Genomic DNA, 26,724 nt, shown 5'->3' with positions numbered 1-26,724 from the left:
GGTCCCGGGGGTGAGTGCGGGGCCGGTGCACCTGGGGTGAGCGCGGTGCAAGGTCCCTGGGGGTGAGCGTGGTGCAGGGTCCCGGGGTGGGCGCAGGGCTGGTGCACCCGGGGCTCCCTGCGGCCGGGTCTGGGCTGGGGCCGTGCGCTGTCCCCCACCTTACCCTCCCTGCTGCCCCCTCCCGTGTCCACCGGGCCTGGTGCTGGGGGCAGGTGCGGGCCCCTTGCTGCAGCTGGAGACCTGTGAGGCCGCCCGATTCCCTGGGCTTCGCCGCTGCTCCCCCCCCCCCCCCGCACCCCCGGTGCTCCCAGGCTCCCCTGATCCCCGTGGCCCTGGGCACTGGTCCCGGTCCCGCCGTCTAGACGGCGGCGGCCCCTTATCTGTGCCCGGCATCACCTGCGGGCGACCCCCCAGCCCGGCCGCGGCCGCCGGAACGTCCACCCGGAACCAGCCTGGCGTGTCCTCGGTTTATTTTCTTTCCAGGCCCGAAGCGCGGGGCGGGGGCGCCGGGTCACCCGGTGTGACATTTCAAACCGCTGCCACTCGCCGTCTCGAAACCCGGCTTTGGTGGCGGCAGGAAATGAGCAGGAGACTCTGCCCGGCGGGCAGCGCGGGCTCAGCACATGCTTGACCCTGTGGCCGCCGCCGTCAGACAGGAGCCGCCGCCGTCGGACCGGCACCTGGAGGACCGGCCGCCAACCGTTGAGGCGGGAGGTGGGAACCAAGTGAATCTGGTTTTCGCTGCCTCAGGGTCTAGGCGATGCTCACACGAAATTCGTAGAGAACATTTCGTTTTTCTGGGGTTTAGGGAACGGTGCTGCGAAGCCGGGGATGAGGGAAGAGCCCCGCAGACTTACTGAGGACCAGCTTGGCCCCTCGAGCGCTTGCAAACGGTTCTCATAACCCGGGTCAGGCTCCTTGCGGCGTCGCCCCCTCCCCTGGGACCCGTTCCCCCCCCCCCCCCCCCCCCCAAGGGAGGCCTGGGCGTTTGCTCCCAGCTCCGGGCGGCCGCGGGCGAGGCTCCGCTTCTAGGAAACCTTCCTTTCCATAACTTTCTCGATCAACTCCTGGGCTTTGTCATGTTAACGAAACAGGTTCTCGAGAAAAGAATTTCGCTCCTGTTTGTTGTCAATGAGCTTTGAGTGTCTGCTTTCGGCCGAGCCGAGCGCGGGATTTGCTCCGTGTGGAGGCATCTGCGTGTCCAGTTGCAGGCGGCTCTTGTTCTGGGGTCAAATGTCTCATTTCTCTTTTGACGTTTGTGTGACGGTGCGGACTTTTTTTTTTTAATTTTTATTTATTTATGATAGTCACAGAGAGAGAGAGAGAGAGAGAGAGGCAGAGGCAGAGGGAGAAGCAGGCTCCATGCACCGGGAGCCCGACGTGGGATTCGATCCCGGGTCTCCAGGATCGCGCCCTGGGCCAAAGGCAGGCGCCAAACCGCTGGGCCACCCGCGGATCCCACGGTGCGGACTTTGAATGTTGGGAAACGACCCGGGTGACGTGGTCCCCGTGCATGGGGGCGCCCGGGCCTGTGTTGCTGCGAAGCCCCGCGAGCGCCCGTCCTGCTGCCGCGCCCCGGGTGACCGTGTCCCGCGGGTCCCCGGGGGGCCTTGGCTCCCAAGCCCTGGTGATGGTCGCTGCCCCCGGGCGTCAGGCCCGCCTTGGGTGGTCGTGATGAGGGACACCGGGTCGCGGTCCCGGTCAGCGCCAAGCACGTGGGTCACACGCTTGGGATTCCCCGGGCTCAGGTCAGGTGCGGCAGCGAGGAGCGTCGTGTGCGCTGCTTTCGGGGCTTCCCGGGGACCCGGTGTGGGAGTCGCTCCACCAGGGGCGAGGGCCGCGGGCGGCGGTTGTCCCCGAAGACCCATCGGTCCTTGGAGAGGCCCGCGCGGGGGGTTCCCGGGGGGCTTCGAGGCCGTCGGGCTCAGGGTTCGGCCGTGGGGGCCGCGCTCGGCCGGGCCCTGGGCTTGTCCCCGACGGACTTGGCGACCGGGGCGCGGGCGGAGTCGGCCTTGGGCTGGGCTGCGGGGCCGGGGGGGAGGGGAGGGGGGGGGGGGGGCGGGGCAGGGCAGGGCAGGGCGGGGGCTCGTCCGTTCCAGGCTGTGCGGGGACCTGGAGGCCGAGTGCGCCGTGGGTGCCCCGAGGTGGCCGGTCCTCCCCGCCCTGGGCCGCGGCGGGTGCGGGGGGCGCAGTCGGGCCGGAGGGGCGGGCTCGGGGGCTCCGGGGCGGTCGGCGGGTCGGGGCCGGGGCGCTGCGCTCTCGGGGCACCGGCTGCTCCGCGGCGGCCCCGCCTCCATCCCCTGCCCCTCCCCCCTCCATCCCTCCCCGCCCCCCGCGCCCTCCCCCTGCCCGCGCCCCCCCTTCCGGCCCTGAGGATGCTCCGCGGGCGTCGGGGCGCTGCTGTCCTGGGGGCGGGCGCGAGCCCCGAGCCCCCTGCCCCCGCCCCGGGCCGCGGAGGAAGAGCCCGGCGGCCGTCCTGGAGGAGGCGCCCCGCGGCCCGAGCGCAGCCCCGTCTCTGCCCCGCGGCCGGGGGGGGGGGGGGGGGGCACCTGCGCGGACCCCGGGGAGGCAGGTGCGCCCCGACCCCCCCCGCCCCCGCCCGGCCCCGCCCGGCCCCCTCGTGCCGCCTCCGCAAGAAGAGCCACGGACGCAAAGAGAATAAGTTACTTTATTACAAGAAGGAAACAGACTCGCCAGTTTAGTCTAACTTCACCCACATCTCGACGCCGAGCGCCCTGGGGACGCCGAGCAGGGAGCCGGGCTCAGGCCTTGGTCCCGACACTCAGAGCCTCCGCGGGCGCCCGACGGGCCAACCAGGCCGTTCATTTATTGTCTTTTTTTAAAAAGAACTGTCGCGCTTCTTCCCAGGCCTCCTGGGGAAATCTGTTGGCCAGCTCAAGATAGTCTTGGGAACCGAGGGATTTGCCTGCGAGAGAGAGGGGAGAGAGAGAGAGAGAGAGAGAAGTTAGATTCTTTGAAGTTTAAGCAATTGGAATTATTTCAACATCGGACTACAAAACAGGGACGTGCACTTCGAATAGACCATAATGCGCGTTTATGTAAAGGCGACCCCCGTCCACCTACATTCACCCGTAGCATTTTATATATATATATTTTTAATCACAATTTATTTTGTGCTTCTAACATATTCAGGCATTAATCCCTCTGTAAAACATGACGAAAAAGTGTTTTTGGACTCCAGAGTAAGAAAAGGGGAAAATAAGCACGGTGAACAAGGTAAAATGGCATTCATTCAATCCGTAAGACAGCCTTGAAAGGGTAGATATGAAAGCTTGATGTCTGTCCTCTAAATCGGTCTAATTTGAAATACTTTAAGTCAACTTTTAAAATGCTGAAATCTGGCATTCAGTCATCTAACGAAGCAGAGAGAGCGAGTTTCTTATTACTGACGCAGGCAAAGGAAACCGCCCCGTGGCCGGCAGGGACGAGCAGCGGGCGCCCCGACAGCAGGTCCTCTGTCATGGAGACTGCGTGCGGCGCTACCCGGAGCTGTCGCGGCTCACCTGGGCAGTGAACTCAAAAGGCCTTGAAACGTTTTCCGGGGACTCAATCTAAGCAAAAGGGGAACAGATGTCCGAAGCGCAGACTGGCACTTCGTGGGGCGTAGTCATTTCTTTTAAACCAAGTGAGCACATCAGGGGCTGTCACCCAGGAACATGATGATGACCTTTTCTGACAAATGCAGAGAACAGGTCCCCATTTGCCATTTAGTGCTTTAAGCCCATTGTACCTGGGGAAAGCATGGAAGTCAGAGAAAATGGCCCTTGGAGAAGAAAGTAAGTTGAAACTCCCACAGGCCTCAGCCCACCAAGCAGAGGCAGCTCTTGGGACTCCTGCCTGCCAGATTTGAAGCAAATGGTGACTCATCCTTACAGTCAGGAGAAAGGAAGAAAAAAGAATGGCTAAGCTTCTTACTGGCAAAAAAAAAAAAAAACAAAAAAAACAAAACAAACAAACCCCTGCTGTACATTTAAAAATAAATACATTAGAAGACTTTTCAAGGCATTTTCATATATTCAAAATTTAAGACATTGTTTTCTAAGACACAGTAACCATTTATACAGATTTCTCCCACAGAACCTCCAATAGCTGCTGCTGCCTTTTTTTTTTCTTTCTTTTTAAAAAAAGGGCTGTGAGTGCGTCAGGACAGACCTGAACTTGCACACTAATTCTGGCTTAGATACAAATGGTACCGACTCTGATGCTGACTGGAATTCCTGAAGACAGGCATAGCTGTCCGTTTACTTCTCCGAATGCCTGAACCAATAAAACATGACATTTTTCCACAATATTGTTACAGCTTTGTATTCTTTCCTGTGTACTTTTCGACACCTGCCCACTACAGAGGATTAGCGTGTGTGTGTGTGTGTGTGTGTGTGTCCATCTGTCCGTCCAGGGCGACTCCCCACCCGCCAAGCAAGGGCCACTTGGTGGGCGCCCTAGACAGTCCTGCTGGGAGTGGGCCTCGGCCACTTGATGGACGACTTGGGGAAAATCTGTATTAGGGTCTCATTAATCAGAGACGCTGTCCTGACAGACAAAGAGCAACTTGTGCTTCTCAATTACAGCGTGTGTAGAATATTGAAAAGCGTAAAAATGCACTTTAAAATTCTACATCTCCAGCTCTGATCATAGCAAACGCCTCAGCGGGAACACTGCGGGGGGGGGGGGGGGGGACTTGTAAATCTTTTGGCCTCTGGGCTCTTGTTAGTCTGATGGCTTTTTCTCCAAGTAACACAGTTTTACACTTTTAATTTTTAATTAAAAATATCCGAGCACTTGAATTTAGGGGGAAAATATGGGCGACTATTATTAATAATTTTATTCTAAACATAGGGAAGCAAACCGATGTGATTGTAGCGTTTCTGTGAGTAACGATCGTCGGCCAATGTTAACGATCTGCTTGTCTCCCGTATTATGAAGTGATTATTCACCATTTATTATATCTTGCATGAGGTGCATATGAATTACATAAAGATGTTTTGTGCTTTTACTTCCACAGACTTCTCTGTATATTCGGATGCATTTATGCTTGGTGCCAAAATCTGTTTCTTTACTGTTTGAAATACACTCGGTGTGTGCATCCACATGTCTTAGGTGGGGCGGTAAACGGGTTTCTGTGTGGTCCCAGAGGGCAGAGGAAGAAACACGTCTGTCCAGCTGCACACACACATTTCATGTCATGAGAGACGTACCTTTGGGCTGATGGGCCCGGGTGTCTGCTTGACCTGGAGTCTGTACGAAATCCTGTAGGCGACAAGAAAAGAGTCTTTATACCAATGCTAGGAACTGAGAACTTCGCTGGGGGCGGCGTTAAATGTGCTTCTGAATCCCGAGACAACTATTCTTGCGTGAATCCTCTGCAGCCCAAATACCAGAGCGTAAGAAGTCGATGTTCAGCTTCTCTCAATTTAAATCAAATACCGACAACGCACATGTTGCTCCGATCAGCCGGGGCCACGGTGCCGTCTCCTGCAGGGACTATGACTTTATCTCCGCTAAGAAACTGAAGGCTTTCGCCGGATTTATTATTCTAAAATGCTGACAGATTGTTCACGCTCTTAAAAAAAGTGTTAACTCCTAAAGCCCTGATGTGTTCTGCAGCCACATCTTAAAGTCCAGTGATTCTGCTTTTAGATGGGAAGGGAAAACGTCGTACATAATATATAACTTTTCAGAAACTTCGGACAAACCACTGGCTCCTGTTTTTACCATCATTTTCTAGTGACTGTCGATGAGCCCTCGTTGACACATGGGGACCTCAGAACCCTTCTATAAACTAAGATCTTACATCCATTCCTCTGATGATAATTACTTCTAGAACAGAAAACTTGATTCAATTTCTCTAAGATGCTAAGAAATTTCTGTGACCTTTACGAAATGGGTGTAAGCTGAACGTGTTGTATTGACATGAAGTCACATTTAAATGTGCGCTAAATACACAGAGAAGAGCCAGAAATACTTTCAGGTGAACCGGAGATGAAAACCAGTCATTCGTATGTTCTTTACTTTAGATTCCTGTATCGTTTGTATTTTTGTGGACTGTTTTCCAAGCAGTTGGACATGCGGGGGACTAAGCTGGCACAGAGGCCGGATCGTCGTGGTCGACTGTCACGGCCCCGGCTGAGGCCCCCGTGCGCACAGCACGCCCGGCCCGGCCGCGTCCTCCCGCCTGCCTTTGCTCCACGGCACTGAGCCCCCGACCCGCCGTCTGTCTGACTCCCCCCACTTTAAGGAAAGCTGTATGGAGGCAGGGCCTTCTGTCTGCTTCTTCACGGCCGTGCCCGGTGCCCGGGAAGCACCCGTACGCCAGGTGCACTAGAAAATTACCTGTTGAATAAGAGAATGAATTTTAAGGTCACAGTCTTAGAAGTCCTCTATACTGTATTTTCTGTTTATTTTTTAATCCCAAGGCTTTGAGAATATATGAAATTCTTAAATGGTGACATGACAGTCATGTAAGACTTTTTTAAGATTTTAATTTAAGCATAAGGTGTTTTTTGGAAAATCCACACCCTACCGATGGGTCTAAAGATGTTCGAAAAAATTTCCGGAAAATAGAGCCCAGACTCAAAGAGAATAACTAAGGTGAAAGTAAACATTTCTAAACACAACTGACCTGGCCGTGTTTCTTAACCGGCCGTCTCATGGAGGGTGGCCTAAGACGCGGAAGCCAGTAACCGCCGTCCGCGGCGAGGGAAGCTGGGGTCTGCAGCTGCCCCAACCGGCCAGGCAGGATCACGTCCTTTCGGCAATGACGTACGTGTATCAGCCCAACAGGAGCGGCTCTAACAGAGCTCTGCTTTCTGTTTCATCGTCACGGACGGAAAACATTGCCAATCACACGTACGTCATGGAACAAAAGCACACTGGTTTTTAGGGCAAAACATTTCAAAGAAAACGGAAGATTTTCAGCAAATAATGATCCACAGGGACAGAAAAAAATAACAGGATTAGCTATTAGCAAACAGTAAAGAACAGCTAACCTGATTTTCTATGGTCACTTGACTGAATTACCGTAGATGTGGAAACACTGCTCTCCTTTGCTGCGGCTCGGACCCTGGTCCCGGCCCCCCTGACCCTGGTCCCGGCCCCCCTACTGTGGTCCCGGCCCCCCCGACCGTGGTCCCGGCCCCCCGACCCTGGTCCCAGCCCCCCGACCGTGGTCCCGGCCCCCCCGACCGTGGTCCCGGCCCCCCGACCCTGGTCCCAGCCCCCCCGACCGTGGTCCCGGCCCCCCTGACCCTGGTCTGGCCCCCCTGACCCTGGTCCCAGCCCTACAGAACCTAACTGGATCAGAAGCACAGAAGGCCATTCTTACGAGTGTGAGATCTTTTTAGAAAATAATACCAGGATTTCATCACGGCTGCACACGTGTGTATGATTCACACTTCTCTAAAAGCTTACAAATCAACTGAAGCTTTAACTTCTCTTCCTCGGCAGCCCTCTGTCCTCTATTCCCTCCGCCAGACCAGCAGCTACGTGGACGTGAGCGCTGCCGCCTTGACAAAGTCCGGCCTCCTTTCTTAAAAACGTTTCCTTGGTGTGGATCTGCCACTTCAGTAACTGGAAAAACGTCCCTTCCTTGGAATCCTCCAAGGACTCGCACGGCGCTCCACCCCCGCTTCACTATCCTGATGCTTTAGGAGTTAATTCCTAAGCACAGAAACCCGTGGGCAACCTCCGGGAGCACGGGGCGGGCGCGGGTCTGCAGCCGGTGGGCGTGCGGTGCGCGTGAGGCCGGAGCCAGCCGCGGGAGGTACCTGAACGAACGTGGCCAGCAGCACGCAGCTCATCTCCTGCTCCAGGATGGTCCTGTTGTGGCGGTTGTTGAAGCAGGCAGCCAGCAGCGAGGGGAACAGCACCTTGGTCAGCCGGGGCTCGCTGAAGTACTGGAAGGGCAGCTGGCAGAGCTTCTGCAGCACCGTCGGGTGGCGGCCGGACTGCACGACCACCTGAGGCAGAGGGCCCGGGTCAGCGGCCGCCCCGCACCCCCACTCCCCCGCCACCCCGCCGCCCGGCCGCGACCCCTGAGGGCCGCAGCAGGAGGAAGGACACTGCTCCGTGGCACCGAGAGCAACACAAAGGGCAGGATCTTGCCTCCTGACTTACGGGAAGGGTCCCGAAGGTCTGTGACCATTCATCCCCCACGACGAGGCGCAGGGCTGCCACGGAGAGGGGACGCGGGGCCGGTCCCAGCCCCTTTAACAAGCAGCCCCATCCCCTGAAGCTGCGGAGCCGCTCGGCAGAGATGCCCTCTGCTAGGGCTCTGCTCTGCGTCTGGGCCCGTGGCCTCCGACCCGGCTGGGGCAGGACTGGGGTACAGGCCGGGGTCCAGGCCCGCAGTCCCCCCGACTCAGCCAGGGCAGGACTGGGGTAGAGGCCGGGGTCTGAACCTACAGTCCCCCTGACCCTGCTGGGGCAGAGCTGGGGTAGAGGCCGGGGTCCACAGCCGCCCCCGCCCCCCGACCCGGCTGGGGCAGGCCTGGGGTACAGGCCGGGGTCCACAGCGCCCCCCCCTCCGGCTGGGGCAGGCCTGGGGTAGAGGCCGGGTAGGCGGCGCTATCCAGTACGCAGATGAGGCCTTGGGGAGAAAAGGGGACCGCGAGGGGAGGGGAGCTTCCACAAAGCACAGGCTCCCGGGCCCCTTCCTGAGCCATGCTCCTTATCTCCGTTTCCATCAGTGCCACCGAGTCTAAAAGGAGAATGTTTAGATAAACGAGACGGGGCTCGGAGCAGGCTGGGTTCACCACTGTGCACATGGAGGGACGGAGCGATGCAATCAATAGGCTTGCGGGGAGTCCTCCCCGTCTCCCCCCGGCCCACACCACAGACTAGGGGAGGTCAAGCGAGATCTCTTCCAAGTAAACCCTGATCGGGCGGTGCCGGTGCTCACACGGAAGAGCCCGGCGACCCAGGGCCCACGTCTTGGCATAGAGGGAGGGCACAGAGAGTCAGGACACCGTGAAATCCGAGGTCAGGGCTGCAAGTTGCACTTGGAAAAACATGATTTTGCAGGTACGTACCCAGACAGGCCTACGTTCAAATTAAAACCAGAAGGGACAGAACGAAACAGCAGAGGCAGAGAAACATAAATTACAGGGATTTACAAGTTTTCAAAGTACTTTTAACAATACTTTAAGAACACACTCTCGGATGATAATGCAGTTTGGTTTAAGGACAAAATCAACAAAGTAATAGTTCACATATTTTAGCTCAATAGCTAAAATGACATCAAAAATCTTCAGAGAATGTTGACAGGGACTTGTTAATACCTTCAAATCCAGCAGGAATTTTAAAGACGCGGAGTGTGACCGTTCGGCACATGGCTACGTGCTGCCGTTTCCGACACGGGCTGAGAAAAGTCTGTGCCGTCATCTATTTGATTGATAAAGCATTTACTTCAATCTTTAATTATCAGCTACAAATGCTGTAGCGGAGCCAAATGACCAGCCCTCCAGAGTTTGTAACGGTACCATTACTACCAGTCCCTTTACCCCCTCGTCCAAATGAAGCAGAAGTTTTTTTCTTTGGAACTTCATTGTTAAAATGCTATTACTGGAAGATTCACTAATTGAACGGATATTCAACTGCCCAGTGTGGCTGGCACAGGTGCAATGCTAACGCTGCCTCCCGGCTCCTGGTTCACGAGGACTGCGCCGCGCCCCGACCCCGCTGGGGGACAAGAGCCCCTCCCGAGCGCGCCTGCCTAGCAGCTGCCCCATGAGGACGCGACTCCAGGGAGGTCAGCAAACGTGCAGTGAGGTTCGGGGTTAGAGCCCGCCACTGCCGGACACCGACGCGCGGGCTGTGGGGTGTCGCGCACCCAGGGGCCCACCCGGGACACAACGTAGTCGGGGTCTGGGGAAGGGTCTTGGGGTGGTTGGAGCCGCCCCCCCGCCCCCCACTAGGCCGAGCCAGGGCGGGACGTCGCGGCCCGTCCTTTGAACCGCATCTCGGGCACCGCGGGGAGACGGCACCAGGAGGGCCGGGAACGGGCCAAGCCGCGGCGCTGGGACCGGGCGGGCGAGACCCCTCCCGGTAACGCGGGGGGCTGTGGTCCACGGGGGCCTCCAGCAGTCAAGGGACACAGCTGCGTGGTGGGCTGCACGGGGCCGAGGGGCAGGGAAGCAAGGCTGGGGCGCAGAGGGTGATCCTGGGTGCGCCGTGGGCGCCAGGCCAGTCCCTGAGGCTCCGGGCAGCTGGGGGCTTCGGGCAGGGCTCGGGTCCACTCATCCAGGCGCTTCCAGGCCCCGGGGCCGTCACGTCACCGTGACCTGCTCCAGCCTTCCGGAGTCGGTGGACAGTCACCACGGAATACCGACGTCTTGGTGAATGGACGAAATGGAAGTCGTTTAAAAAAGAAAAGCAGATTTACAATGACGTTTCCTCTGTCGGTCTTCCCGACGGAGCCGCAAGCTAAGTCAGCAACTTGGTCCGTCCCGTTCTCTCGACAAGCGCCGGCTGCTAAGGCCCAACGTGAGCGGCACCCCGAGCCCGCCCTGCGTTCCAGAGGGCCTGCCCCAGGGTTCCTCCCCACACCAGCGCCCCTGGGGGGGCGTCTGCTGCCGACTTCCTCGGGGTCACCGTCCGGGCAGACGGCACGCGGGGGCCGCAGGGTTCCACAGGGTGAGCAAAGCCGTCCCCGAGACGCTGCCCACGCCCAGTGCAGAGCAGGCCTCCAGGGAAACAAGGGAATTCCCAGCAACGTTCAGATCAAAACAAGCTGAAGCTGAACTTTCCACCTGCTCTTAGGTGCGATCTTCGAGCAGGTTCTAACTAAAGAGCCAGGAGAGCCCGGCTCCCGCCTTTACTCCAGCCACCGACTCGTTGCACGGCCCTGGGAAAATGGTTCCGTGTCTCTGGGTCTCAAGGTGGAAAGAATCTTGTAGGAGGTGCACACGGGGCCCTCCTACGTGAGTAGCTCAGTCCTCACAGAGCGAACCTACCTGCGTCACCAGAACCAGATGAAGAAAGAGAACTCGGCCGAGGGTGTCGGATCTTTATGCTCCTTCTCACTCAAAATTAGAGCCCCACATTTTGAATTTAGGACAAACCGTACAGAACCTATTTGACTGTGCTCCCCCTTGTGACCCATCAATAGTTCCGGGAGGGGGTCACGGGCGGAGGCCGGGATGGCGGGATGCCGGCGTCGGGCCTCCAGCGAGCGGCGGCGGCAGCAGACTTTTGCAGAGGAACCTGGAGAAGACCCGGCCGTGGAGGTTCGTCCACCTGCGGCCTCTGCCCGCCCAGCAGCGCCGAGCCTTCTGCTTCCCACGAGTACAAAGCATCGGGGAGTGGAGCTCGGCGTGGACGGGAGCCGGCGGCTCTAGCGTCCTTGACTCGTCCGGGGCGTGTCGGGTGCCGCTGGCTCTGGGACACGGAGAGTCCGGGCTGGGGCTCTCGGGAGATGCGTGTGCACACGAGTGGCCGTACGAGGACGCTGGGTCGTCACACAGGAAAGACAAAGTACTGGGGGCCCTGGGAGGGAACGGGGACCCCTAGGGGGAGGGGAGGCCACTCCGAGAAGGGGGGGACTGCGGGTGGGGAGAGGCTCCCAGGCTCAGGCACCCACCCGGGTGAGGCCCTCAGGCTGTCGAACAAGATACCAGAGACCAGGGCCCGAAGCAACGGGAATTTATTTCCTCAGGGCTCCAGAGTCGACGTCTGGGAGCCGCGGGCAGCAGCGGGGGTGGGCGCCTCCCTGGTGTGGGCTCCGCCGCCCCTGCGGTCCTCCCCCGGCGCCCGCACCCCGCGCGCTCCCCCCCTTGCCGTACGGGGCCAGCGGTGCTCTCCCTGTGAACCCGCAGCCTTGTGTCCTCATTTAACCAGAAGTAGCTCTTAAGAGCCCTCTGGCCCAGTACAGCCACCTTGGGGGTTAAGGTACAAAACACGAATTCTGGGGGACACAGCTCAGCCCGCAGCACGGCCCGGATTCCTCGCTGCCCGCGGCCAGAACGATGCTTCAGTAGAACGGCCGCCCGCGCTGGCCGGTGCATCCGAGAGCCGATCGGTCACCCGGGCCTCCGCTGCCGGAAACCGGGAGTGTACAGGCTGCAGGCTGCCCGCCGTGGGGCGGCCCTGGGCTCTAGGGCGGCTCCGGTCAGTTAGCCGAGTTGACCCTCAGGGTCCCCTCCGGAAAATACAGACACTCTGCACAGCGAAGGAAACAACGGAACCAAAACACACCTACCGAACGGGGGAGGATATTTTGCAGATGATACACGGGGTTAGTATCCGCAAGGTATAGGGACCTGACGGGGCCCCGGGTGGCGCGGTCAGGCCTCTGACCCTCGACCTCTCAGGTCACGACAGCAGGTGTTGGGACTGAGTTCCACTTCGGGCTCCTCACTGGGCGCGGAGCCTGTTTAAGATTCTCTCTGCCTCTGCCCCTCCCCTCCACCCCCGCGTGCTCGTGTGCGCTCGCTCTCTCTCTCTCTCTCTCTCTCTCTCTCCCTAAAAAAAAGAAAAACCCAAACCAAAAAAAAAAAAAAAAACATATAATTCAACACCCAAAAATCAAATAATCCAATTAAAAATGGGCAGAAGACATGAACAGACATTTCTGCAAGGAAGACATACGATGGCCAACAGACGGCACAGGAACAGATGCTCAGCACCCGTCAGGGAAACACAACTTGAAGCCACAAAGAGATCAGCTCACACCTGTCAGAACGACTAAGAAACACGAGAAATAACAAGTGTGGGCAGGGCTGTGGGGAGGGGGAGCCCTCCTACCCTGCTGATGGGAACGCCAGCTGAGCAGCCACTCTGGAAAACACCGTGAGTTCCCCAAATTACCACCGGCCCAGCGATTCCACCGGTGGGCGTTCACCCAAAGAGGGCAAAACACTCCTTCAGGAAGACAAACGCACCCGCACGTTTATCGCGGCGTCATTCACCACGGCCAGCTGAGGGAGGAGCCCCCGCGTCCACGGTGGGCGGCAGAGGAGACCCCGGGAGCAGCAGCCACAGAGGGAGTGGAGCCTTGCCGTTGGCAGCGACGTGGATGGATCCAGAGGATGTGGCGCTAAGGGAAAGGGGCCCGTCACTGGGGCACCGGTGGCCAGTCGGGTAAGTGGCCGGGTCTTGATTTTGTGCCGGGTCATGATCCCGGGTCCTGGGACGGGCCCCGTGTCCGGCTCTGGGCTCAGCACCCTTCCCCCACCCACCTGCTCGCTCTCTCTCTCTCTTTCTCAAATAAATGAGTCTTTAAAAAAATCATTAAAGAAGTCAGAGAAAGACAAATACCACATGATGGAACTCCTCTGTGGAATTTAAGAAAGAAAACAAATGACCAAAGGAAAAAAACGGCAAACCAAAACCGGGCTCCCAACTACAGCGAATAAACTGTTGCCGGGGGGGGGGGGGGGTGGGCGCGGGTGGACGGGGGCACCAGGGGGCCTTGCCGGCCGAGCCCGCGGGGCCCACAGCCTGCTGGACGCCGTGCGCCGGCTGCACTCAGCTGAGGAGAAAAGAGGACGGACGCGGCCTTCAGGGCTGGGAGGACGAGCGAGTGGGACGCGGCCCGGGGCCTCGCCGTGGACGCCAGCAGCGCCGGGGCAGGGGCGCGCGGCCCGAGGCTCCTGCGTGGGGCCTGCCTTCCACGTGCACCCAGCACCAGGAGTCCCCTCTGGGGGCGAGGCCTGCCTGGGGCCGTCCCTCGTCCCGCCCCGTGCCCCACAAGGGCCGCGCTCCGAACCGGGGTGGCGGTGGTTCCCGCAGCAGCAGGCCCCGATTCCGGCGGCCGCTCCTCAGCGAGCCTCGCTGCCCGGAGCCGTGGTGGCCTGGCCCTGCTGGCCCGGGCCGAGCTACGCGGACAGAGCGGGGCCAGGCGGGGGCCAGCGGGGGTCCAGCCGGGGAGCTAGCCAGGGGGCCTGCCGGGGTGCTAGGTGGGGTGCCAGCCAGGGGCCAACTGGGGGCCAGCCGGGGGCCGGCTGCTGGGGGCAGGGCCTCTGCGGGGAAGGCGGCCGAGGCCGAGCTGGGCTTCGGGGAAGGGCGACGGAGGAGAGGAGGGACCAGCGCTCCCGAGGACCTAGGCCCCCAGGCCGGCGTCCCCGGAACAGCCCCGCCAGCACCGTGCTCCGGGCCACGGCCTCCCCCCCCTTCCACGGGGTCTTCCTCGGAGAAGAGCTACCTTTCCACGAGGCACGTTCTAGATTCCCTTCAGGCGCGTCCCGGGCACTAGGAGGTTGGGCTAGACTATCCGAGACCCTCGGGCAGCCCTGGAAGTCACGGGCCCGCACCGTCGGGGACCGTACCAGGAGCGCTGCTGCGCGTCAAGTCGCAGAAGGGACCCTGTCTCAGGAGCACAGACAAGTCCTCGGAAACAAGACAGCCTCGTCCTATCGTCGTCATCTGAGGGACTTTACTTTGGATTTTCCGCCTCTTTGCTTTACTTGTGTCCCGCCTACCGCTGGTGGGGGGAGGCTGGTCACAGGGGCCCGATTCCGGGGACTCGGAGCAAGTCCTTCTCTTGGGCGATGAGGGGGGATGGACTGCACGGCCTCCGAAGGCTGTCGACGGGCAGAAGCGCTACAGCCCTGTGTGGTGGGCACGTGCACGGAGCACCTCGTGCTGCCTCCACCTGCGCAGACGTTACGTTTCAATTTGGTAAAAAAAAGAGAGAGGAAGAGAGAGAGCGAGAGCGAGCTTGTATTTTTTCTTACGGATGAATAAGAGTCATCATAGAACATGCTGCCCGCGGAGTCTCAGCTAGTCGCTGTTCTGATTTTCTAAAGCAGCTTCTTTAAGAAAAGAGAATCGACAGCGACACACACACACACACACACACACACACGGTACCGCAAGGGCCGCGTCGCTCACAAAGGACACGCGTGTGCGGGGCGGGAGGCGGCACGGCAGGCCCCGGGTAGGCCTTGAAGCACAGACCCTCGCGGTGGGCCCTGGTGGCTGCGGCGAGAGCGGGCCCGGCCTGGGCGGGTGCGAGGGCCGCGGGGCCGACACGCGGAGCGGGGCCGATGGGCGCCGCGGCCACACCGGGCGGCAGCCGGGGGCGCGGCGCGTTCCCTGCACTGACGCGCTCGCCACCACCGGCCCATGACAATTTTATTTAATCATAAAAATAAGACAGTCCAATCTTTTTGTAGTTGCAGTTTACTGCTTTCTCGAGTGAAATAAATGGTCTCTCCGATTTCTTCCGCTTTCATCTCGCGGCTCCAAGCACAGTAGGATAAGGTTCCAATTAAGGCCCATTAAGTGCTCACATTGATTCATGGGAGCCATTTCCCAGTCTCCCCTCCCAAGGATCCCCGTGCACCCCCGAGGCTCTCCGGTGTGTTTCCAGTTAGCAGCTGCCTGTACAAAGGAGAACTGCTTGGGGTGAGGCCTCCCTCCCTCCTGCTTCCCCAGCCCCAGGAGGCAACACTTGCTCGCCTCGGACAAGCGCGTGCGCATCGCCTGTCAGGAGCTCCGCTGAAGCGGCGAGCCCTGCGGGGGGGGGGGGGGGCAGAGCCGAGCACCGGGGGGCGGCCCAGCCATCCACGGGGGGTCCTCTGTGCCGCTACACCTTTCGGGTCACAGAGGACCCTGAGATGGGGCCACACGGCTCCCTCCGGCTTCCCAGCGGGGGGGGAGACACGCAGACAGCAACGACGGCCCGTCTAAGGCGACACCAAGTGACAAGGCTCACAGAGGGCGCCTCCAGGGCTCCTCCCACCTAAGAGCGGGGAGCCTGGAGGCAGACACTGATGCTTCCAGCAATACCACGGCGCACATCTGCTCTGGCCCAGGGGACGTGCCCACCACGGCGTGCGTGATCTCGTTGAACTTGCACAACAAAGCCCTCGAGTGTTCCCGGCGGTCTCCCTACTTTATAGACGAGGAAACTGGCACCAGGGAGGGAAGTGGCTCGTCCAGCATCACAGAGCTAGGGAGTGGCATAGCTGGGACCGGAGCTCGCTCCTCGCACCAAGCTACAAACACACGCCGCGGGCGCCTCACAGCAGACGCCAGCCCGCAGGCCCCCACGGCCGTCCCATCAGCATCGACGGCCGCTGAGGGTGCGTGCTCCCAAAGGAACTACACGCGAAGGGGTTTAAGAGACATATTGAAAGACGCCCCTAGGAAACAGGTTAAAATGAATGAATGATTTGGTGGTTTGGGAGTCTTTAAGTGTAGATTTTCCTGCAGTGTGCTTTCTCAGAGTGTGACGTACCTGTCAAAAACCTTTTCTTTGAAATTTAAATTCATTTGGAAAAAAAAAATAAAATAAAATTAAAAAAAATAAAATTTAAATTCAATTTGCCAACATATAGAATAGCACCCAGTGTTCATCCCATCAAGTGTGTCAAAAACCTTTTAGAATCTTTTTAATTTTTTTAAAAAGATTTTATTTATTCATGAGACAATAGAGAGAGGCAGAGACACAGGCAGAGGGAGAAGCAAGCTCCATGCAGGGAGCCCAACGGGGGACTCGATCCCGGGACCCCGGGGTCACGATCTGAGCCAAAGGGAGATGCTCAACCGCTGAGCCACCCAGAAGCCCCGAAAACCTTTTTTTAAAACCAAATCGTAAGTCAGAGTAGATCTGCCATGACAATGCCACCAACGTGGTGGGCAAAGACCCCACAGGCACCTGCAGTCCTAGCTGAGCGTCAAATCTGAGGCCTGGGGAGTAAGGACGACACTTCACAACGACCAGGGGCTGGGGCGCTCCCTGCGCTGAAGGCTGGGAGGCGACCCGGAGGACAGGCTGCCCACGTGTGTCGCCCGAGGGAGAAGAGGGCTGGGATGTGGCCCAAATCCACCCTCCAAGCGGTCTCTCACACACCGGTGTTTTCTCAAATACGGGACCTTCCGCATCTTTAAACACGGTAGTTCCCTTGGGATCTCAGAACTACTGATTGCAGCAAAAATGAAACTAAGAAGTCTCTTTTAGAACAGATTAGAAGACAACACACGGGGCCAAAGAAATGGCTCATTAGATTTTTAGCTATTCGGTCCAATCCGGAGGGTGAGGAGTGTTGCATCTTTCAAAATCTGGGGCCTTTTAACCTTCTCTGCAGTGTTTTGCCTGAGGAGAGCTGGATCGTTGTGCAGCCACTTGTTCATTAAAAAAACGACTGTCAGGTAGTTTAGTAGCAACGTGCAGGGCAACGCAGCAGGCCCTGGGGACAAGGACGTGCTCGCAGGGGCCTCCGTCGGGCGGCGCACGCGGGGGGCGCGGGCAGGGAGGTAGTGAGTGTGCGAGGAAAACCACGCAGGGTGAACGGGAGACAGGAACGACGCGGCTCTTCTGCCGTTCCAGACCCTGTGGCCAGGGGGGCAGGTAGCGGGACGTCTAGGAAAGACTCTGGGAGCCTCTGCAAACCACGCTGCTGTCTGAGGGAAAAGTATCCAGGAAGCAGGCAGCAAGGGTGAAGGCTCCAGGCGTGTCTGGACCAGCAAAGACCCGGCTGCGGCCACACGGGCGGGGGGGGGGGGGGGGGGGGGGGTACCTGTGAGCACTATGTTGGGAGCGGAAATGATTAAATTTATCTGTTCACGTTGGTCTGGCCGTGAATTCACACTTCATCTCAGATTTACACACTCCTCCTCCATCACTGCGGGAAGGGCTCCTGGCAGTGCCCGGCCTAACTCTACCTGCGGGACCCTGAGGCCCAGGGAAGGGCAGTGACTCGCCCAGGGTCACTCAGCCGCGCGGCCCCACGAGGATCCAGCCATCCTCACGGCCGCCCAGCACCTGTGCCCTGGGCCGGGCTTGTTGTGACCCAGGAGGTCGGACGATTTCCCATCTTGGGGCGAGGCAAGCCGGGGGAGCAGGGTCCTCGCTGCCCCCCATCACCTGGATGCCGGTCACAGCATCCTGGACACCCGCAAGCCCCGAGGGGTAAAGGGAGGCCAGCCGGGCACTCCAGGGGGAAGGGCGTCCGCCCCTAACCCGGAGGAAGGCGGAGAAAATAAAACAGAATCAAGGGGAGGAGGGGGGCGGGGAACCTGGGGACAGGAGGCGGGGACTTAACCTCCGCTCAGCGGGGACTGGGGGGGCCGGGAGGGGCGGGGGCCTCCAGTCCCCGGGGTCACTGTCAGAGGAGGGGCGGGGGGCAGAGCGCACCACACCGGGGTAAAGGGTGGGGGCTGGGGGCCTGGGGAGAAGCTGGGGGGCTGGGGGAGCTGTGACCTGCTGCCCTCGGGGCCGCTCCCCGGGAGCCCAGGGCGCGGGGGACACAGCCCAGGATCCTGCGGGTCCCCGGCAGGGGTGGGGAGGCGGGCACAGGACGGCGGGGATGCACCTGCGTGGGGGGGAAGGGGGAGGGACACGGACGGCGGGGACCCTCCTGGTGGGGGGAGGAGGCAGGGGGGACACAGGACGGTGGGGACACTCCTGCTGCGGGGGGCAGGGGTGGGGGGCGGAGGGGAGAGGGCACAGGATGGGGTGTGGCCCCTCCTGCCATGGGGAGACACAGGAAGGCGGGGATGCCCCTGCCGCTGGGCTCCCCCAAGCTGTGCAGGTCAGCGCCCCCCGCCCCCCAGCACCCAGGCCAGTGCGGACCGGGGGCTGTGGTGGTTACTGGGGGAGCTGACTCCAGAGCTGGGGAGCTGGCCGTGGCCACTGGTGTTCCTCCTGTGTCACCCTGTGCCTGGGGTGGGGGGATGCAGGGGACAGGAGCCTCACGGGGTCAACAGCTCCCACTGACCCCGGCACCCGGCAGGGGCGGGGCAGCTCCCCCAGGTGCACACACCTGAGAGTCAGCACAGCAGCCCTTCCCCCAGAGACCAGCTGGAAGGACAGGGAGGAGCAAGTTCTGGACCCAGCAGCGCTGGAAAGCTCCAGGGGAAGTCGAGGGATTTACAGTATATAGAACTAGAGGGTTCCCCCCCCCCCCTTTTTCCCCTTTTCCAGTACAACTCCTTTTTATATCCGGCTAAAAATTTCCAATATTTTTCTCTTTTCCCACCTTAACTACAATATTTTACCACCTATTCATTTTTAAGGTTCTTCCTTTTTGACTTTGAGATTTCTACAATTACAGGTCCTAGATACATTTTCCACTTCTAGATTCCCTTCAACATACTCAATTTAATTTCGGGAGATAGACAAGATATGGTTCTTTGTTTTGCTTTTGTTTTCTCTCCCTCCTTTTGTTCTGCAATGGCGGAAGTTAATACCTTCTAAATCATGACCAGCAGCACCCAGAGCCAAGTGGGACACCGTGCTGGTTCCTTCTGTGAGATCATATACCCTCTTCATTCCCATTCTGACCCCCTCTTTTATCTCATTTATGTTTTCGTGGTCCATGTTGGGGCTTTCCACAAGTATTACTGGTTTATATAAATTTGGGACTGAGCATCTTCTAACTTACAGAACTTAATACACTCAGAACCAAGAGGATCACACTCGAGGACCCCTCAGGTAGACTACAGTCTCCCTGCACTACAACTTCGTCACCACCACCATCCACAGTCCTCCCATTTTTTTCTTCTTTTTTCTCTTTTCTTTTTTTCTTTGTTCTTCTTCCTTGGAGTTTTTGGCCTTTTATTTTTTACTACTTTGTTTGAAAATTTGTTTTTCACTTTAGTGATCCTTTGTTTTATTTTGTTCTGATCTCCTTTTTCATTTTCTGGTCTCTGACCTCTTTGGAAGCATCTAGGATGTAGTTTACTCAGGTTGTGGTTGATATTTTTGACTCAGCCAGCTCATGCAGCCACTCTGCACTGGACAAAATGACTAGAAGGAGGAATTTACCACAAAAGAAAGAACTGGAAACAGTACTCTGCTACAGAGTTACAGAATATGGATTTCAATTCGATGTCAGAAAGCTAGTTCAGATGCACAATTATGAAACTACTGGTGGCTCTGGAAAAAAGCATAAAGGACTCTAGAGATTTGTTACTGCAGAACTGAGACTACTCAGGCCAAAATTAAAAATAGATTAGATGAGATGCAATCCAAACTGGAGGTCCTAACTGCTAGGGTTAATGAGGTGGAAGAGGGAGTGAGTGACACAGAAGACAAGTTGATGGTCAGGAAGGAAGCTGAGGAAAAAAAGAGAAAAACAATTAAGAGACCCTGAGGAAAGGCTTAGGGAAATAAATGACAACCTGAGAAGGAAGAATTTACGTATAATTGGGGTTCCAGAAGAGGCCGAGAGGGAGAGAGGACCACAAAGTATATTTAAACAAATCATAGCTGAGAACTTCCCTAATTTGGGGATGGAAACAGGCATTCAGATCAGGAGATAGAGAGGACCCCCCCCCCAAAATCAATAGAAACCATTCAACACCTCGACATTTAATAGTGAAGCTCGCAAATTCCAAAGATAAAGAGAAAATCCTTAAAGCAGTGAGAGACAAGAAATTCTTAACTTTTATGGGGAGAAATATTAGATTAACAGCAGACCTCTCCACAGAGACCTGGCAGGCCAGAAAGGGCTGGCATGATCTATTCAGACTCCTAAATGAGAAGAACCTGCAGCCAAGAATACTCTATCCAGCAAGGCTCTCATTCAGAATAGAAGGAGAGATAAAGGGCTTCCAGGATGGGCAGAAACTGAAAGGAATATGTGACCACCAAACCAGCTCTGCAAGAAATATTAAGGGGGACTCTGGAAAGAAAGAGGACGTCCAAAGAAACAATCCACAAGAACAGGGATGAAGAGGCATTATGATGACACTAAATTCATATCTTTCAATAGTAACTCTGAACGTGAATGGGCTTAATGATCCCATCAAAAGACGCAGGGTTTCAGACTGGATAAAAAAGCAGGACCCATCTATTTGCTGTCTACAAGAGACTCATTTTAGATCTAAGGACACCTCCAGCCTGAAAATGAAAGGGTGGAGACCATTTACCATTCAAATGGTCCTCAAAAGAAAGCTAGGGTAGCAATCTTCATATCAGATAAATTAGAGTTTATCCCAAAGACTGTAGTAAGAGGTGAAGAGGGACACTCTATCTACTTAAAGGGTCTATCCAACAAGAAGACCTAACAATCATGAATATTTATGCCCCTAATGTGGGAGCTGCCAAGTATATCAATCAATTAACCAAAGTAAAGACATACTTAGATAATAATACACTAATAGTAAGAGACTTCAACAAGGCACTTTCTGCAAGTGACAGATTTTCTAATCAGAACATCACCAAATTAAAAATGGCCTTGAATGATACACTGGACTAGATGGATTGCACAGATATATACACAACTTTCCATCTGAACGCAACTGAATACACATTCTTCTCAAGTGCACATGAACTTTCTCCAGAATAGACCACATACTGGGTCACAAATCAGGTCTCAACTGATACCAAAAGACTGGGATTGACCCCTGCATATTTTCAGACCACAATGCTTTCAGAACAAACTAGAATTCAATCACAAGAAGAAATTTGGAAGAAACTCAAACACGTGGACATCCCTGTCATGTTCCTGATCTTAGGGGAAAGTCTCTCAGTTTTTCCCCATTGAGAATCATATTTGCTGTGGGTGGGACATCCCAGGAACACGACAGGGATGTCCACTCTCACCACCTACACCAAGCAGAAGAAGAGAGTTAATAAAGATTCAAGCAGAACTCAATGCAATAGAGACCAGAAGAATGTAGAACAGAGAAACAAAACCAGGAGTTGGTTCTTTGAAAGAATTAATAAGATAGATAAACCCCAACCAGCCTTATTAAAAAGAAAAAAGAGGGATCCCTGGGTGGCGCAGCGGTTTAGCGCCTGCCTTTGGCCCAGGACGCAATCCTGGAGACCCGGGATCGAGTCCCACGTCGGGCTCCTGGGCATGGAGCCTGCTTCTCCTTCTGCCTATGTCTCTGCCTCTCTCTCTCTCTCCTCTCTGTGTGACTATCATAAATAAATAAAAAAAAATAAAATAAAAAGAAAAAAAAGAAAAAGAAAAAAGATTCAAATTAATAAAATCACAAATGAAAGAGGAGAGATCACAACCAATACCAAGGAAATACAAACGATTTTACAAACGTATCATGAGCAGCCATACGCCAACTTTTTAGGCAATCTAAAAGAAATGAATCTATTTCTGGAAAACCACAAATTACCAAAACTGGAACAGGAAGAAATAGAAAACGTGAACAGGCCAATACCCAGCAAGGAAATTGAAGCAGTCATCAAACACCTCCAAAGACACAAAAGTCCAGGACCAGATGGCTTCCCAGGGGAATTCTATCACATTTTTAAAGAAGAAACAGGGGATCCCTGGGTGGCTCAGTGGTTTGGCGCCTGCCTTCGGCCTGGGGCATGATCCTGGAGACCCGGGATCAAGTCCCACGTCGGGCTCCCTGCATGGGGCCTGCTTCTCCCTCTGTCTGTGTCTCTGCCTCTCTCTCTCTCTCTCTCTCTGTGAGTCTGTCATGAATGAATAAATAAAATCTTTAAAAAAAATTTAAAGAAGAAACAATACCTATTCTACTAAAGCTGTTCCAAAAGACAGAAAGGGATGGAATACTTCCAAACTTGTTTTATGAAGCCAGCATTACCTTGATCCCAAAACCAGACAAAGACCCCACCAAAAAGGAGAATTAATTATAGACCAATATCCCTGATGAACACACATGCAAAAATTCTCAACAAGATACTAACCAATAGGATCCAATAGGACTTTAAGAGGATTATTCACCATGATCAAGTGGGATTTATCCCCCAGATGCAAGGCTGGTTCAACACTCATGAAGCAATCAATGTGATTGATCATATCAGCAAGAGAGAAAACAAGAACCATATGATCCTCTCAATAGATGCAGAGAAAGCATTTGACAATATACAGCATCCATTCCTGATCAAAACTCCTCAGAGTGTAGGGATAGAGGGAACATTCCTCAGCATCTTAAAAGCCCACAGCAAATATCATTCTCAATAGGGAAGCACTGGGAGCCTTTCCCCTAAGATCAGGAACACGAGAGGGATGTCAACTCTCACCACCGCTACTCAACATAGTCCTAGAAGTCCGAGCCTCTGCAATCAGGCAACGAACAGAAATAAAAGGCATTCACATTGGCAAAGAAGAAGTCAAACTCTCCCTCTTTGCAGATGACATGATACTGAACATAGAAAACCCAAATGCCTCCACCCCAAGATGGCTAGAACTCATATAGCAGTTCGGCAGTGTGGCAGGATACAAAATCGATGCCCAGAAATCAGTGGCATTTCTATACACTAACAATGAGACTGAAGAAAGAGAAATTAAATAATCCATCCCACTTAGAATTGCACCCAAAAGCATAAGATACCTAGGAATAATCCTAACCAAAGAGGTAAAGGATCTGTACCCTAAAAACTACAGAACGGTTCTGAAAGAAATTGAGGGAGACACAAAGAGATGGAAAAACACTCCATGCTCATGGATTGGAAGAATAAATACTGTGACAATGTCCATGCTTCCCAGGGCAATGTACACGTTCAGTGCAATCCCTATCAAAATACCGTGGACTTTCTTCAGAGAGTTGGAACAAATCATCCTAAGATTTGTGTGGAATCAGAAAAGACCCTGAATAGCCAGGGGAATTTTAAAAAAGAAAACCATATCTGGGGGCATCACAATGCCAGATTTCAAGCTGTACTACAAAGCTGTGGTCGTCAAGACAGTGTGATCCTGGCACAAAAACAGACACAGATCAATGGAACAGAATAGAGAATCCAGAAGTGGACCCCCAACTCTATGGTCAACTAATATTCAGCAAAGCAGGAAAGGCCCTCCACTGGAAAAAAGACAGTCTCTTCAATAAATGGTGCTGGGAAAATTGGACAGCCACGTGCAGAAGAATGAAACTGGACCATTCTCTTACACCAGACACAAAGATAAACTCAAAATGGATGAAAGATCTAAACGTGAGACCAGAATCCATCAAAATCCTAGAGGAGAACACAGGCAACATCCTTTTTGAATTTGGCCACAGCAACTTCTTGCAGGATACATCCATGAAGGCAAGGGAAACAAAAGCAAAAATGAACTATTGGGATTTAATCAGGATAAAAAGCTTCTGCACAGCAAAGGATACAGTCAACAAAACTCAAAGACAACCTACAGGATAGGAGGAGATATTTGCAAATGACATATCAGATAAAGGGCTAGTTTCCAAGATCTATAAAGAACTTATTCAACTCCACAGCAAAGAAACAAACAATCCATGAAATGGGCAGAAGACATGAACAGACATTTCTCCAAAGAAGACCTAGACATGGCCAACAAGCACATGAGAAAATGCTCCGCATCACCTGCCATCAGGGAAATACAAATCCAAACCACAATGAGATCCCACCTCACACCAGTGAGAATGGGGAAAATTAACAAGACAGGAAACGGGGATCCCTGGGTGGTGCAGCGGTTTAGCGCCTGCCTTCAGCCCAGGACATGATCCTGGAGACCCTGGATCGAGTCCCACGTCAGGCTCCCTGCATGGAGCCTGCTTCTCCCTCTGCCTGTGTCTCTGCCTCTCTCTCTCTCTCTCTCTCTGTGACTATCATAAATAAATAAAAATTAAAAAAAAAAAAAAACAAGACAGGAAACCACAAATGTTGGAGAGGATGTGGAGAAAGAGGAACCCTCCTACACGGTTGGTGGGAATGTGGACTGGTGCAGCCACTCTGGGAAACTGTGTGGAGGTTCTTCAAAGAGTTAAAAATAGAACTGCCCTACGACCCAGCAATGGCACTGTTGGGGATTTACCCCAAAGATACAGATGCAGTGAAACTCCGGGACACCTGCACCCCGATGTTTATAGCACCAATGTCCACAATAGCCAAACTATGGAAGGAGCCTCGGTGCCCATCGAAAGGTGATGAATAGAGAAGCTGTGGTCTATGGATACATGGAATATTCCTCAGCCGTTAGAAAGAATGAATACCCACCATTTGATTCAGCGTGGATGCAACTGGAGGGGTTTATGCTGAGTGAAGTAAGTCACCTGGAGAAGGACAAACATTATATGGTTTCACTCATACGGGGAATATAAGAAATATTGAAAGGGATTATAGGGGAAAGGAGGGACAATGAGTGGGAAAGATCAGAGAGGGAGACAAACCATGAGAGACTCCTGACTCTGGGAAACGAACAAGGGGTAGTGGAAGGGGAGGTGGGCGGGGGGGTGGTGACTGGGTGACGGGCACTGAGGGGGCACGTGACGGGATGAGCACTGGTGTTATATGTTGGCAAATTGAACTCCAATTAAAAAAAAAGTTTCCTATCTCAGGAGAGGTGTTTTCTTCGTGACTACATTTTAATCCTTTATGATTGATCTTGGTCCTTTATGAACAAGGTCCCTCAGGGACTGAAGACCAAGGCAGACCCAGAAAAATTAGATCTACCACTGGTCAGGAGTTAAACTGTGACAAAACATTCCTTCTGGCCTTATTTTCTTGCGCACATTTGACTTCCCAATAGAAGATTTTCATGGGAGCAAGGGATGCGTGAGGTCTGTGCACAGCTGCCCGGACAGTATTCATCCTGCTTGGAGGGCCGGCCGGATGCCTTGGGAAGAGGGTGCTGACGGTTTATTTTTTGGCTTCCTTTATGTGTCTTCCACAGCTCGTCTGGTCTTGGATGGGACTCAGAAGGGAATGATTAACTTCATGTCACCTTGCAGTTTAATTAAATGAGCCCTCACAATGACCCTACTCACGCTCTTGGTCTCGTGGCCACGGTGAAGGGGCCTACTGGGTTCCCAACTTTTTATAGTCCAGCTGAGATGAAGCTATGGCTAGCTTTCAACCTCACAGTTTTAATGTTACATTTCATGACAGATATTTTACTGGAATGTTCTGGGTCTGAGTTCCTCAAAAATGGGAAATAGACAAGTGTTAAAGGAAGGTTAGTTTATCTGTAGGATCCTGTTTTTTTCAGATCACTCTGTCAGAATTATGAATTTAGCCCACTGCTGAATCAGGAGTATTATTTAGTGCCGTGAAGACGTTATGGGGACAGGCAGGAACGGCAACAGCTGCCTTTCAGGAGCATCTACTGAGGGTCAGGCCCAATACGGTCTCTCCTAGTTCTCACAACAAGCGGGGAAGTAGCGATGACCCCTCTATTTTACAGACGAGAAAACCGAGGCTCAGCAGTCAGCAACTTGCCCAGTTAGCGTGTAGCATTGAGCAGATTAGATATTTCCAAGCCAGCTGATTTCAGAACATATGCTCTTAAGCTCTCTGACATCTGACGTCTAGAAGCACTGGAGATGGAGTTCAAAACCTCAGCTGCAGGTTGATTCATGACGAGAATCGATCCGGTACCACCCTAACCACTGTGGCATCGGCCACAAGCAGAGGATCCGTGGCAATCGCAAGTGTTACGTACCAGGAAGCAATCCCACACCAGGGGGAAGAATGCTCCTTTCTCAAACAGCACAAGCATCCGCGGCCGGGGGCAGTGCCGAGTGGTCAGTGTCTACCCGAGGGCTCAGTGCAAGTCCCTTGCGGCCACCGCCATCTGCTCAGCTGATCCCCTGGGAAGGCAACCAGGAGGTCCTCATGAGCTCACAGCAGCTCAGGTCGTGAACCCCTGGGGCCCCGGGATCGAGGCCCTGCATCGGGCTCCCTGCATGGAGCCTGCTTCTCCCTCTGCCTCTCTCATGAATAGATAAATAAAATCTTTTTAAAAAATGTAAATTCAATTAGCCAACATATACATCATTAGTATAATAACACCCAGGGCTCATCACATCATATGCCCTCCTTAATGCCCATCACCCAGTCCCCATCCCCTCCCACCTTCCCTCTAGCAACCT

General features: G+C 54.9%; 1 protein-coding gene across 7 annotated transcripts in view; it reads right to left on the bottom strand.

The window, feature by feature from the left end:
- Positions 1-2,649: 2,649 nt before the first annotated feature.
- Positions 2,650-26,724, bottom strand: part of SCAPER (S-phase cyclin A associated protein in the ER) — a 432,460-nt gene continuing 408,385 nt past the window's right edge. For 6 of the 7 annotated variants that reach the window (XM_038581073.1, XM_038581076.1, XM_038581078.1 and 3 more), the window contains 3 exons: positions 7,785-7,976; positions 5,217-5,268; positions 2,650-2,926 (listed from right to left, as the gene is read on the bottom strand). In XM_038581073.1, the coding sequence (XP_038437001.1) occupies positions 2,823-2,926; positions 5,217-5,268; positions 7,785-7,976 (348 nt within the window). In that variant the 3' untranslated portion in view covers positions 2,650-2,822. The remainder of the gene's footprint in view (positions 2,927-5,216; positions 5,269-7,784; positions 7,977-26,724) is intronic. The other variant, XM_038581077.1, reaches the window with a different exon arrangement.

This window comes from Canis lupus, chromosome 30, assembly GCF_011100685.1.
Source record: "Canis lupus familiaris isolate Mischka breed German Shepherd chromosome 30, alternate assembly UU_Cfam_GSD_1.0, whole genome shotgun sequence".
Taxonomy (NCBI): Eukaryota; Metazoa; Chordata; class Mammalia; order Carnivora; family Canidae; genus Canis; species Canis lupus.
This window is presented reverse-complemented; position numbering and strand designations above follow the sequence as displayed.